This window comes from Cynara cardunculus (genome assembly GCF_001531365.2).
Source record: "Cynara cardunculus var. scolymus isolate 2C chromosome LG 13, CcrdV1, whole genome shotgun sequence".
NCBI classification, from domain to species: domain Eukaryota; kingdom Viridiplantae; phylum Streptophyta; class Magnoliopsida; order Asterales; family Asteraceae; genus Cynara; species Cynara cardunculus.
The window spans coordinates 20,327,033-20,340,924 of NC_037540.1; the positions used below are offsets into that span (position 1 = coordinate 20,327,033).

The 13,892-nt window shown below is 34.0% G+C and overlaps 1 protein-coding gene across 4 annotated transcripts in view; it reads right to left on the reverse strand.

Moving 5' to 3' along the window:
* Positions 1–633: 633 nt before the first annotated feature.
* Positions 634–13,892, reverse strand: part of LOC112524659 (2-alkenal reductase (NADP(+)-dependent)-like) — a 16,035-nt gene continuing 2,776 nt past the window's right edge. Inside the window, exons 3-5 of one of the 4 annotated variants that reach the window (XM_025134592.1) lie at positions 2,940–3,025; positions 2,115–2,197; positions 634–1,115 (exon numbers count right to left, since the gene is read on the reverse strand). In XM_025134592.1, the coding sequence (XP_024990360.1) occupies positions 737–1,115; positions 2,115–2,197; positions 2,940–3,025 (548 nt within the window). In that variant the 3' untranslated portion in view covers positions 634–736. Of the gene's footprint in view, positions 1,119–2,114; positions 2,198–2,939; positions 3,107–13,892 lie in introns of all 4 variants that reach the window. The other 3 variants (XM_025134591.1, XM_025134590.1, XM_025134588.1) reach the window with 3 other exon arrangements.

Here is a 13,892-nt window from a genome sequence, read left to right on the forward strand (position 1 = left end):
TATATATATATATATATATATATATACCTCTCTTGAAAGAATACTAAGGAGAGTATTGTGATGTTGTACCTAGAAGAAACTCAAAATTGGGGTTTTGTTGAGAGGTTGACGTCCGAAGGTTATTTATAACCATAAAACAAGTGTCGGGACCAAGTTTGAGGAGTGGTGGCAAAAGTTTGGCTTTTTGTCTTCAGATGCAACATCAATAAATGTAATATATTTATCTTACGACACTTAATTCATATATGCACAAATATTGGTGTCTTTGAATTTTACTATTTATTTATTTTTCATTTTCTTTTTGATGTTTTCGATATTTAATTACGATATTTCTTTTGAAATGCTTGTTAATCTCGTCAGATTATGTGTTCCTCGTTGCTATCGAAAACCGAATAACAAAAAATCATTTAACCGGAACCTCCTTTGGTTTAAATGGGTTATTCGACTTTGGATTTTTTTTCTTTTATACCCCTAGGTGTGTTCCTGATCAACTGACTTCCAGGATCCACAGTGAAGATGTTGGTTGACAAGAACATTTTGGAGAGAGAGAGAGAGAGAGAGAGAATTTGTCAAAAAAAATCGAAAGTTGTCAAAAAAAATCGTAAGTTGTCAATGATTTTGAAAAGATACTCGAGAGCAGTAATCGGTAAAACTACCTTAAAACGTGTCCCAATCTCCAACATTATCTTTTAAGAAAATCGAATTCAAATTCGTAGAGAAAGAAAGAATAGAAATCCTACTCGCTAGCCACGCAGATCACTTGCTTACCAACATTCTTGCCGGAAAATAGCCCAACAAAGGCGGCCGGAGCACTTTCAAGGCCATTGTTCATGTCTTCTATATACACAATCTTTCGCTGCTTGTACCAACCGGTAATGTCTTCCAAAAAGCGCGCATATAAATGCACGAAATCGCTCTGAAGGAAACCCTTTATCGTGACGCGCTTTGAGATTACACTGAACATGTTGAGAAAAGTTTGCGTGTCGGTTCTATTGGTCTGAGAAACCATCCCACAGACGGCTACACGACCATGGATCCTCATGTTGGCTAGTGCTGCATCAAGCATCGCTCCTCCCACGTTGTCAAAGTATATATCAATTCCTTCAGGAAAGTACCTGCTATAGTGAAATTACCAAACTACCCTTTGTTAAGTCGCGTAGGAGCTCGCAAATTCTAAACACCTTATAAGAAATAACATGCATGACGCTTCAACGGTTCTTAAATTCCTCTTAGAAAGGTCGTGTGGATTTCTACAAACTTATGATATCTGTACGAATTCATGAGAAGTTTGCAACCAAAAAATTATTGATAGACATCAACAATATGTAGTTTTTGCCCTTATCTCTTCTATGTATGGGTTCTTTCATGAAAATTTCTACCTTTTTACTTGTATTTTTTAGTAAGTGTGGGATCTTCCCTGAAACTATTTTCCGATGGGATATACTGGATCAGTTTGGTTTGGCCCTTCTGGGTTTTGCTAAAATGATCAGAATTTGTTGAGGAAATTCCAAAGGGCTTAAGTACGAATCTTACCGTTTGTTTAGGTGATTTCATGGTTGTTCTATAATAGATTTCATATCACTACATATAGTGGTATATTGTGCATTTCTGTTAAATCAAAGTTCTTCTAGTAAGAATTTCAAAATCTCATTTCATATCTTTAGTTTTGTGATTGGAAGGTGACAATTCTAGCATCTTTGCAAACATATCAACTATAATCTACCAAGAAAAATAATAACAAAAAGCCATTGATATCATTTATATATATATATATATATATATATATAGATATATAGGGTTGGGTTCACGTGAGACCAGCTTGTTTTCGTGAGACCCGTGAGACCACATTTTTACACGTAACCTTCACAGCAAAAACACTGTGAAGGTTTAAAAAAAGTCGAACCTTCACAGCAAAAACACTGTGAATGTTTTAAAAAGTCACCTTCACAGCATTTTGTTGTGAAGTTTCAAGTGTAAAATGTTGGACTCACGAAAACAGGCTGGTCTCACATGATCCACCAAGTCTATATATATATATATATATATATATATATATATATATATATATATATATATATATAATATTGGAATAATGTGAATCAGGAAGCTATTACCTCATCAATGCTGCATCAAGGTCTAATTCTTCTTTGTAATTAAAGGCTTCATCAAACCCAAGCTTATCCTTCAGAAGTTCCACCTACATAACATATATATTCATGAACATCTTGGTACGTGTTTGATAACATCTAAATACCATCTCTCATTTCAAAAACACAACTTACAGTTTGACTGTTAATCAAGGGCAAACCAACAAAATTTCAATAACATAATTGGCATATACAGGGTTTGCATGTCAAGATAAAGAGATGCATTAAATTCAATTTGTATAATGATAGAGGTCAACGTAAATCACCATGGGCAGAATAGTCAATTTAAATGTTAGTCGCAATTCGCAAACGATAGTGCCTCATTCCTGTCAAATAGATGTGTTCATTGATGTCTATCGCCTAAATTTGAAGCAAAAAAACACATATAAAGTTTCAAATTGTTAAGAGTCCTATATCGGCTAGACTTTGATCATTTCTTCTTTATGTATGCTGGAACTCCTGTTATCCTCAAATAGGTCTTTTAGGTTGCAATTGGTGCACAAACAGGATGTGACTGGACAGAACAAAACAAAAAAAATAGTCTCATGTTATGCATGACATGGAAGAAAGACAAGATGGGATTAAACTCATTTTCATGGGACAAAATCACACTTCGTTTAGTAAGGAGGGATCTACATATTCTCACAAAAATAACATCTAATTGTCCCTATGTACACATAGCTATGTAAACAACTGCATTTTTTTACGTTAAAAATTGTATACGTCGATCCTTTGTTTAGAAAGGAGGGATCCATAATGTGTAAAGCAAATGAAAGTGTGTTTAAAACCTACTTTCTTGCTTGTGCCAGCGCTTCCGACCACGTAGCATCCGTGTAACTTAGCGAGTTGACCAACAAGTTGACCAACAGCTCCAGAGGCTGCAGATACATAAACATAGTCTCCTTTCTTAGGATCACAAACCTCATAAAAACCAACATAAGCTGTAAATCCTGGCATGCCTGCAAACGTTTGACGATTAATTAATTAATGATCTTTAAATAACCAAATAAAATGATCGAGCTCGGTCTCCCACTCGAAGGTAGGGTCTAGGAGTCGGGTAAATGCAATCCTTCATTCTAAGAATTAAAATTCATGCCTCAGTTTGGGAACAATAAAATAAGGATAAAAGAAATTATAATGAAATTGTTTTTTCATGGGCTTATAATGGTTTTGTGATTCTCATGTGATTTTGGCATCTTTAATGCATTACACCCAAAAGAATATTTCAAATATATATATATTTATTTTTATTACATAAACATAGTTGTTACTACTACCCTTTTATTTATTTATTTATTTATTAACTTTTAAAAACCATAACTATATAATTTATCTTTTCATGATAACTTTATTGTCGAATTAAATTATCCAAACAAAATTACATCAAATTAAAATCGTTACATTTTCAACACATTTCTAGAAATAAAATATAACACACTTTTATCCAGGTTATTGTATTACTAACTTGTGTTATTTAAAGTATTATTTTGCAGTTTATGTATGTTTCACTATGTATTTCCATCTTTATTATCATATGGATTTTAATTAAGTATAAAGTATTGTGTTGTAAATAATTAAAACTTCATTACTTTTTCAAGACCAGTTGAATGCATCAAAACTAAAAAAATAAAACTTATAATTTAATGACATATTAGTTTATTAAAATATATTAGACTATGAAATAAAGTAGTATAATATATNACTTATAATTTAATGACATATTAGTTTATTAAAATATATTAGACTATGAAATAAAGTAGTATAATATATATATATATATATATATATATATATATATATATATATATATATACAGAGAGAGAGAGAGAGAAGTAGGAGGGTGAGTTATTATGCAACTCTTTATATTTGTGCAACCACTACAACTCAATCTCAATCTTCAATTTAATTTGATGAATATGTGATTTCATAAAAGTTTTGATTGTTTCCTATTATAAAATATTGATAATAATTAATAAACTCTAGTTATCTTTCATAAATATTCAAATCATAATAAATGACCTCTCTGTTGAAAATTTTAGTGGGTTGGAAGTTTGTCTTCCATCCCACATTGGTAAATACAGGATATTTAGAGAAGCTTATAAGGATTCCTCTACAATTAGGCTTTGAACATATGGGTAGACTCATGGTGGAGGTTTTAACTGATAGAAGGTACATCAAATGATAGATATGTAAGATAAAAGATAGTACGACATTGTCGAGAACAAGGATAAGTCAATCTTTAAACAAAGTTTAGAGGCATCTTAACAACGAAGATGTTATAGAACTTTGCCTATATGGCTTAGAGGTGGTGCCGCCTCAAACAAAGAGTTGTGGTTCCTCTTCTAGTAAGTCATGAAACAGGGTTTAGCACATGGCCATATTCGTACTCAGTGAGAGAGCAAGATTGATAGATGATGTGTGTAAGTAAGCCGGAGTGGTCACAAGATTCAAGGTTTAAATCCTAAGGATACCATTGGGTTGATCTCTTCTTGCTTATTTACATTAAATAGGGTTCAATCTTAGTGACACCACTATAATATTATCTACTATGAATGTCAGAAAACTTTCCAACCTGGTGGAAGATTGTTGCAAATTTTAGTAGGTTGGAAGTTTGTCTTCCATCACACATTGGTAGATAAAGGAAATTTAGAGAAGCTTATAAGGCTTCCTCTACAATTGGGCTTTGAACATATGGGTAGACTCATGGTAGGGGGTCTTGAGTTGAAGGCCCAAAGCACGAGCGCGCGTGGCTATGGCCGAGGCCGAGGGTGTGGGCGCGAGATTCACGAAAGTGGCGTAAGGAGACACACTTCGCATGCCGCATCGGAGCAGAAGCAGCCTCGACCCGAGCTCCGAATATCTTTTTGCTACAAAGTCGAGAAAGAGGGAAAAACTGATTTTAAAATCAGTTTTAAATCTTTTCAGCAACATTTTTCTTGGAGATAAAGATTGTTGGAGGATAATCCTCCAACTACCTATGATCATCCAAAAATTGGGGAAGAGATCATGGGGTTTTTTTGGGTTTCACCCAATATAAATACTAGGTAGAAGCTAACCCTAGAAACCACTTGAAATTTATTGTTGCTTCCTCTCAACCATTTTTGTTCCTGCCCGTTCTTGCTCTCTACCAATTTCTGCATCCATCTTGCTCTAAGTTTTTGTTTTCATCAATGCTGATAAAAGAAAACATGTGCTGCATCAAATCCTACAGCTTTGCGACTAGCAGACTCACAGCAAATAAAGAGTAGTCGTATAAAACCTTTAATGATAGGTTTCACTGTGATATTACGATTCAACGTCAGATAAATCAGGTTGGTTTTAAATATTCGTGCATTGTATTTAATTTTTGTTCACTAAGCGAACAACTCTGTTTCTACTCCTTTCTTTCATTGATTTGCGGAGGATAAATTCAATCTGTGTGAATTTGCATGTTTTGAGGTGTTGTGGATTCCGGACTCAAAAGGTTACCATTTATTATCTTAAAAATTTGAACTTTTCCAGTTAAATATTTAAAAGTTTTATAAAGACTAAAACTTTGTTGGTTTCATCTATCTAACCCAATTTAACTTTTAACAATCTTAAAGGTTTAATATATGTAATGGACACCGAAAACTACCGAATCCTAAATCAATATATGATGAAACTCGAGAAGTTTGACGGGTTATGTTATACTCGTTGGGCGGACAAAGTCAAGTTCATGTTGATGGTAGTAAAACTCTATTATGTGTTGGACCCTGACCTCCCACCTATCCCCGAGAATCTGGTCCCTGAACCTAGGAATGAACTGGATAGACAAAGAATTGCTGACTTAGAAAAACTGAGAATGGTCCGTAAGGAAGAGGAAACTCTTGCTTGCGGACATATAAAAAATGCTTTGTCAGATCGTCTATATGATATGTATTCCCCGATTATGTGCCCGAGAGAGTTGTGGAAGGCACTGGAATTCAAATATAAGTCACAAAAAGATGGCACTAACAAATATCTTGTGTCTCAATATTTGAGATTTCAAATGGTTGATGAAAAACCGATTCTGGAGCAAGTGCATGAGCTCCAAGTTTTAGTAAACAAACTGAAGATGCTTTCTATTGTTATTCCTGAAACTTTCCAAGTAGGGGTAGTTATAGATAAACTGCCTCCATCTTGGAAAGATTTTTCTAAAAGAATGATTCACAAAACCAAAGATTATTCGTTATACGATTTGCTAAAACATCTTTAAATCGAGGAAGAGGCACATAATCAGGATAAGAAAGGCAAGTTTTGATGAATGCTAACAGCATACAGGCTGGAGGCAAGGGTAAGGGTAAGGGAAGGGCCAGAGTTCCAAATAGAAAGTGGAACTTGGGTCCCACAAAAGAAGAGTTTTAAGAGATCTAGTTATCAATCGAACCCATGGAAACAATTTAAAAGGGTCAGAAAGTGTCACGTATGCCGAGAAATGGGACATTACGCTCGTGAGTGCAAGGATAGAAAGTTCGGACCCACTGCTGCTAATTCTGTTGAGTGGATTCAACACCTTGTGGCGAATCTCCACATGGAAGAAAATGATATGATCTCAAAGGCCTCTACAAGGATTGTGGCTGAAAGAGGTGGTTGATACTTGGACTCTAGAACCACTGTTCATGTTTGTGACTCCAGGTCCAAGTTTGTTGAATATGGACCGGTTCAGATGGGAAGCAAGTGATAGTTGCTAACAATGGTCGTGTTGATATCGTTGGAATGGATACCGTACTGCTGAAGTTCACTTCCGGTAAGACCGTCAAATGTTCTTCACGTGCCTTCTATCAACAAGAGCCTCATCTCTGCAAGCAAACTCGATGAAAACGGGTTTGGAATAAATATAGAGGAAAGGAAGCTCGTGATATACAAGAGGAAGACTTTCATTGGAAAGGGATACTACCAGTTAGGTATCTATCACCTGAATCTGAGTGAGGATGGTACTGAGGAGGTCGGACCTAATGAGTCAGTAGGAAGTAATGTTTTAGCCATGTCTGAAGAAGTTTCTAATTTTTCTGTTTCCACTGTTGAAAATGATGTAATTCCCAACGTTTTTAATAAAGTTAATTCTTTGGATTATTCTATTTGTTCTATTTCTTTATGGCATAAACGTCTTGTGCATACAAATGTAAGAAATATTGAAAAAATGCATAACAAAGGATTAATCAAAATTGATAACAAAGATTTTGGAAAATGTGAAACTTGTGTAAAATCAAAATTTACAAAAAAAAAAAACATTTTCCATCTGTTAAACGAGACACATTAATTTTAGAGTTGATTCATTCTGATATTTGTGAACTAAATGGTATACTTACTCGCAGACCTAAAATGTATTTCATTACTTTTTGTGATCACTTCAGACAGTTTTTATATGTTTATTTGTTACACTCAAAAGATGAAGCTTTTGAAGCCTTTAAACTCTATGAAGCTGAAGTCCAAAATCAACTTGAAAAACGAATCAAAATACTTCGTTCATACAGAGGTGATGAATACTTTAATAGAGAATTTGATACATTTTGTGAAGAGAATGTTATCAAACATGAATGGACCTTACCATTTACTCCTCAACAAAATGGCTTGGAGGAACAAAAGAACCGAATCCTTGTTGAAATGGTCAACTGCATGTTGAACCAATCGGGATTGCCTAACAATCTCTAGGGAGAAGTTGTTAACAGCTTGCCATATTCATAATTGAATCACTAGTCGTGTGATTCCAACCCATCCATATGAACTCTAGAGAGGAAAGAAACCAAATTTGAACTACCTTAGAGTTTGGCGTTGTATTGCATACTATCGAACTCCAACACCAAAAAGATCTAAATTGGGAGCCCGTGCTGTTAAGAGCATATTCGTTGGATATGCGATAAATAGCAAGGCTTATCGATTATTGGACAAAGAGTCAGGAGTTATAGTATAATCCAGAGATGTGGAATTCTTTGAAGATAGATTTTCAGAAGATGCTGAAAGATCAGAACCAGCATTGGCCTCTAATCCCTCTTGTTTATCTTGTGATAGTGCCAAAACCTCAAATGAGGTTGACAAACCACGAAGAAGCACAAGAGTGAGAAAATAGAAAAAATTGGAAAATGATTTCTTCTCGTACTAGGTAGAAGGGACACAAAAGAAAGTGACAAGAGAGGTCATTTTCTCTATCAGTACTGAAGAGGATCCTAAGACATATAAAGAGGTCATGACTTCAAGGGATGCTCCACTGGAAGGAAGCAATAAATGATGAAATGGACTCCATCTCGGGGAACGGAACTTGGGTGCTATCAAATTTGCCCACTGGGGTGAAACCATCGGTTCCAAGTGGATATTCAAAAGAAAGATGCACCCTGATGGTTCAATATCATCCTTCAAGGCTAGATTGGTGGCAAAAGGGTATAGACAGAAAGCGGGAGTTGATTATTTCGACACCTATGCTCCAGTTGCTAGAATCTGCTCTATTCAAACTCCTATAGCAATGTCCGCCATAAAAAGACTGTATATTCATCAAATGGATGTGAAAACAGCATTCTTGAATGCCTATTTAAACGAGGAGGTTTACATGGAGCAACCTGAAGGGTTTGTATTACCTGAACAAGAGAATAAAGTGTGTAAACAAGCTCCTAAACAGTGGCACAAAAGATTTGACACGACTATCACATCTTTCGGGTTCCGACATTATGGGGTCGACCGGTGCATCTACTCAAAATGCATGAGAGGGTATACTGTGGTAAGCTGTCTTTATGTTGATGACATGTTGATCATTGGAACCAATCTAGAAGGTATTCTTGAGACAAAGGGATACTTATCCTCGAACTTTGAGATGAAAGGTCTTGGAGAAGTAGATACCATCCTTGGGATAAAGATCAAAATGTCAGCATCTCAAATCTCTCTAAGTCAATCTCATTACATAGAGAAGATACTGATCAAGTTTCAACATATGAATATAAAGGAGTTTAACACTCTGTTTGATTCAAGTGTGAAACTCGATAAAAAATACTGGTAGAGCGGTGGCTCAACTAGAATATGCTAGTGCAATAGGGTGCATGATGTATGCAATGCACTGCACTAGACCGGGCATTGCTTTTGCTGTGAGTAAACTGAGTCAATATATCAACAATCCAGTTTAGATCACTGGAAAACAATTGGCAGAGTATTGGGCTACCTGAAAAGAATCCAAGATCTAGAGTTGACATACTCTACACATCCAAAAATCTTAGAGGGATATTCCGATGCCAGTTGGATAGATTAATCAAGTGATTCTAAATCCACAAGTAGGTGGATTTATACTCTTGCTGGAGGGGTGATTTCTTGGGCGAGCAAGAAACAAACAGGTATCGCCCATTCAACTATGGAAGCCGAATTCATTGCCCTAGTGGCAACGGGCAAAGAGGCCGAATGGATTAGAGATTTGTTGACTGATATCCATTTATGGCCTCGACTGACACCTTCGATTCCCATGTATTGTGATAGTGAGGCCACACTGTCAAAAGTATACAATGCCATATATAATGGGAAGTCGCGACACATAGGTCTCTAGTACAACTACGTGAGACAACTAATTGATGATGGTACCATAAGTATTGTGTTTGTCATGTCTTGTGGGAACTTGGCAGATCCATTGACCAAGCCTCTGACGAGAGACTTGGTAGGGTTAACTACCAGAGACATGGGTCTGAAACCACGTAGAACCAGTTAGTGATGGAAACCCAACTTGGATATAGTGCTCCTATCTACCAAGTTTAAAGGATAAAAACAAGTCACTTAACTGATAGAAGATACTATCAAATGATAGATCCATGTAAGGTGAAAGATAGTGCAGGGTTGTCGAAAACAAAGATGAGTCAATCTCTTAACAAAGTTTAGAGGCATCTTAACAACGAGGATGTATAAAACTTTGCCTATATGACTTAGAGGTGGTGTCGCCTCAAACAAAAATTTGTGGTTCCTCTTCTAGTAAGTCATGAAATAAGGTTTAGCGCATGGCCATATTCGCGCTCAGTGAGAGAGCAAGATTGATAGATGATGTGTGTATGTAAGCCAGAGTGATCACAAGATTCAAGGTTTAAATCCTAATGATACCATTGGATTGATCACTTCTTGCTTATTTACATTAAACATGGTTTAATCTTTTTTTTTGTAAGGGTGTCCGGGCCAAAGCCCGACTAATCCCCGGTAAATTTGGAGGCTAAACATGGCCCCACTTAAATGTCGCCAACACTCCCCTCCAGGGCTCGAACTCGGGTTCATGACTATGACATGCCCAAGCCTTTACCACTAGGCTGGAAGGTCTTTGACAACATGGTTTAATCTTAGTGACATCACTGTAACATTATCTATTGTGAGTGTCAGAAAACTTTTCAACCTGGTGGGGGATTGTTGGCAATTTTAGTGGGTTGGAAGTTTGTCTTTCAACCCACGTTGGAAGATAAAAAATATTTAGAGAAGCTTATAAAGCTTCCTCTACAATTGGGCTTTGAACATATAGGTAGACTTATAGTGGGGGTTTTGAGTGGAAGGCTCAACGCACACGTGCGCGTGTAGCCATAGTCGTGGCCGCGGGCCTGGGATTCGCGAAAGTGGCACGAGGAGGTGCACTTCACACTCCGCGTCGGAGCAGAAGGTGCCTCGCTCCGAGTATCTTTTTGGTACAAAGTCGAGAAAGAGGGAAAAATTGATTTTAGAATCAGTTTTAAATCTTTTCAGCCACGTTTTTCTTGGAGATAAAGATTGTTGGAGGATAATCCTCCAACTACCCATGATCATCCGAAAATTGGGGATGAGATCGTGGGGTTTTTTTAGGGTTTCACCCAATATAATATACTGGGTAGAAACCAACCCTAGAAACCACCTGAAAATTATCATTGCTTCCTCTCAACGATTTCTACTCTTGCCCGTTCTTTCTCTCTACTGATTTCTGCATTCATCGTGCTTTAAGTTTTCGTTTTCGTCGCTGTTGATAAACGAAAACGTATGTTGCATCAAATACTGGGGCTTTGCGACTAGCAGACTCATAACGAACAAAGAGTAGTCGTATAAAACCTTTAAGGATAGGTTTCATCGTGAAGATTACGATTCAACGTCAGATAAATCAGGTTGGTTCAAATTTTCGTGCATTATATTTAATTTATGTTCATTAAGTGAACAACTCTGCTTCTACTCCTTTCTTTCATTGAATGTATCGCGGATGATAAATTCAAGTTGTGTGAATTTGCATGTTTTGAGGTGTTGTGGATTCCGGACTCAAAAAGTTACCACTTTTTATCTTAAAAATTTTAAAATTTTCGATTAAATATTTAAAAGTTTTATAAACATTAAAACGTTGTTGGTTTCATCTATCTAACCCAATTTAACTTTTTAACACTCTCATCATTTCCATAAATATTTCAATTGATTGAGTTCAATTGAGTTCATATATATATATATATATACAGAGAGAGAGAGAGAGGTGGGTTAATATAACCCTTTACATTTGTACAACTCAATCTCAACTGTCCATTTAATTTGATAAATATGTGATTTCATAAAAGTTTTTATTGTTTCATAATATAAAGTATTGATCATAATTAATGAACCATATTCATCTTCCATAAATATTCAAATCATAATAAATGACCTCTCATCATTTCTATAAATATCTCAATTAATTGAGTTGCATTGGTTGTACAAATGAACATGATTGCATTTGAAATATACCCTCTCTCTCTCTCTCTCTCTATATATATATATATATATCTTTTAAAACAGAAGCACTGTTTTTATAAATATCAAAACCTTAATAAAAGATAATTCACAACACTAAAATGGTATAAAAATAATATATTTGGTGCAAAAAAATTAAGTATATAACACTCTTCAATAGATAATATTAAATTTCAACAAGATGCCTATAAAAATGTTATAAATAGTGATTCTTTAATTATATGAAGAGTTAAATACTAATTTTGTCCATCTGAATGAATAAGGTTTCTGAAAGAATTATTAACAAAGGATGTTTTTATAGTTTCATTTTTATAACTGATATGGTTCTTCTTTTAACCTATTCAATTAAGTTTTTGTTAGTGAGGGAGCATTTTTGTCTTTTCTCTTTCCTTAACTTTAATTTTCAATAATAAATTTGGTTCCTCACACTATATTTACTTTTGTAACATATTTGGTTCCTCAAACTAATTTACATTAGTATAACAGATTTGGTCCCTCAAACAATTTTTTATTTTTATAACAGATTTGATCTCTCAATTTTCATTTTTAATATTTGATCCCTCCATTTAATCAATAAAAATTGGTGGCACAAAAATATATTTTCTAAATGTGATTAGCAAAATAATAAAATAAAATTTGAAGCATAGATTTTGTCATGAATATTTTATCTTTAGAAACATTACTTTCATGAAATCGTTTAGCTCAAATAAAATATAAATTTGATAAAATTTTGATTTAATTAGTTAAAAATTTAAAAAGTTTTAATTAAATACCCAACCATTTTTAATGTGTATAATAGTTAAATTTATGTTTGTGTTTCTTATGTAAATACTATATTATATTTTTTTTATTACTTAGTTTTATTAAATTACTTAAACTTACACTTTTATATCTTATTATTTAATATATTGTTTGATATTTAGTTTTAGAACTCTTTTTAAATTTTTAAATAATAAAAAAATAATTATCAAAATTATGCTTTATTTAAGCTAAAAGATTTCATGAAAGTAATGTTTATGAAACGATAAAATATTTCGTAGAAAAATCTAGCTTCAAATTTTATTTATTTATTTTGTTAATTGTATATAGAAAATACATATGTGCAACCAAATTTTATTGATTAAATAGAGGGACCAAATACTAAAAATGAAAATTGAGAGGCGGACCAAATCTGTTATAAAAATAAAAAATTGTTTGGGGGACCAAATCTGTTATAGAAATGTAAATTAGTTTGAGGGACAAAATATGATACATAAGTAAGAGTAGTATGAAAGATCAAATTTGTTATTGAAAATTAAAGTTAAATAAAAAGGAAGGTGAATAGACAAAAATGTTCATCACTAATGGAAACTTAACTAAATGAATTAGAGGAAAGACCATATCCATTATAAAAATAAAAATATAGGGTGTCCCTTGTTAATAATTTCTTTCAAGAACCTTACTCGTTAATATATGTAAACCATAGAAACCAATTTGTATTTAACACTTACATGAATTTTCCGTAATACCCTTGTATTTATTAACATTATAAATTATACCATATATGTTTATTTTTACGATAAGTTAATAATTATAAATTAAGGGGCCGTTTACCAAAAGTTTACCCAGGTAAGCACTTATTAAGTCATATTACCTTACCAGACGAATATGATAAGAACCAAAAATCTTACTTGCTAAGAGTGACACAAGGACCAAGAGTCTTACCCGGTAAGTGAGGGCGACGACTCTTACCACGATAAACGCTTATTGAGTAAATTGTTGCATATGATGTCATTTTGATGGACTAAACCGTTGGAACGAATTGATTCATTATTATTCATTCCATCAAATTTGGTGTATGAAACCTGTTGGAATGAATTGATGTAATATTTGGTGTTTGCTATAAAATCTGATGACCAACTTTAATCATTTACACAACTTTTTATCAAAATGGTTTTAAATCTGATGCGAACAATCCGTTATATCATTTTTAACACAAACTTAATATACCATGTATAAACTATTATATTAAATTATATATATTTTCAATCATACTCTTATATTTATTAATTGTTTACAATACCT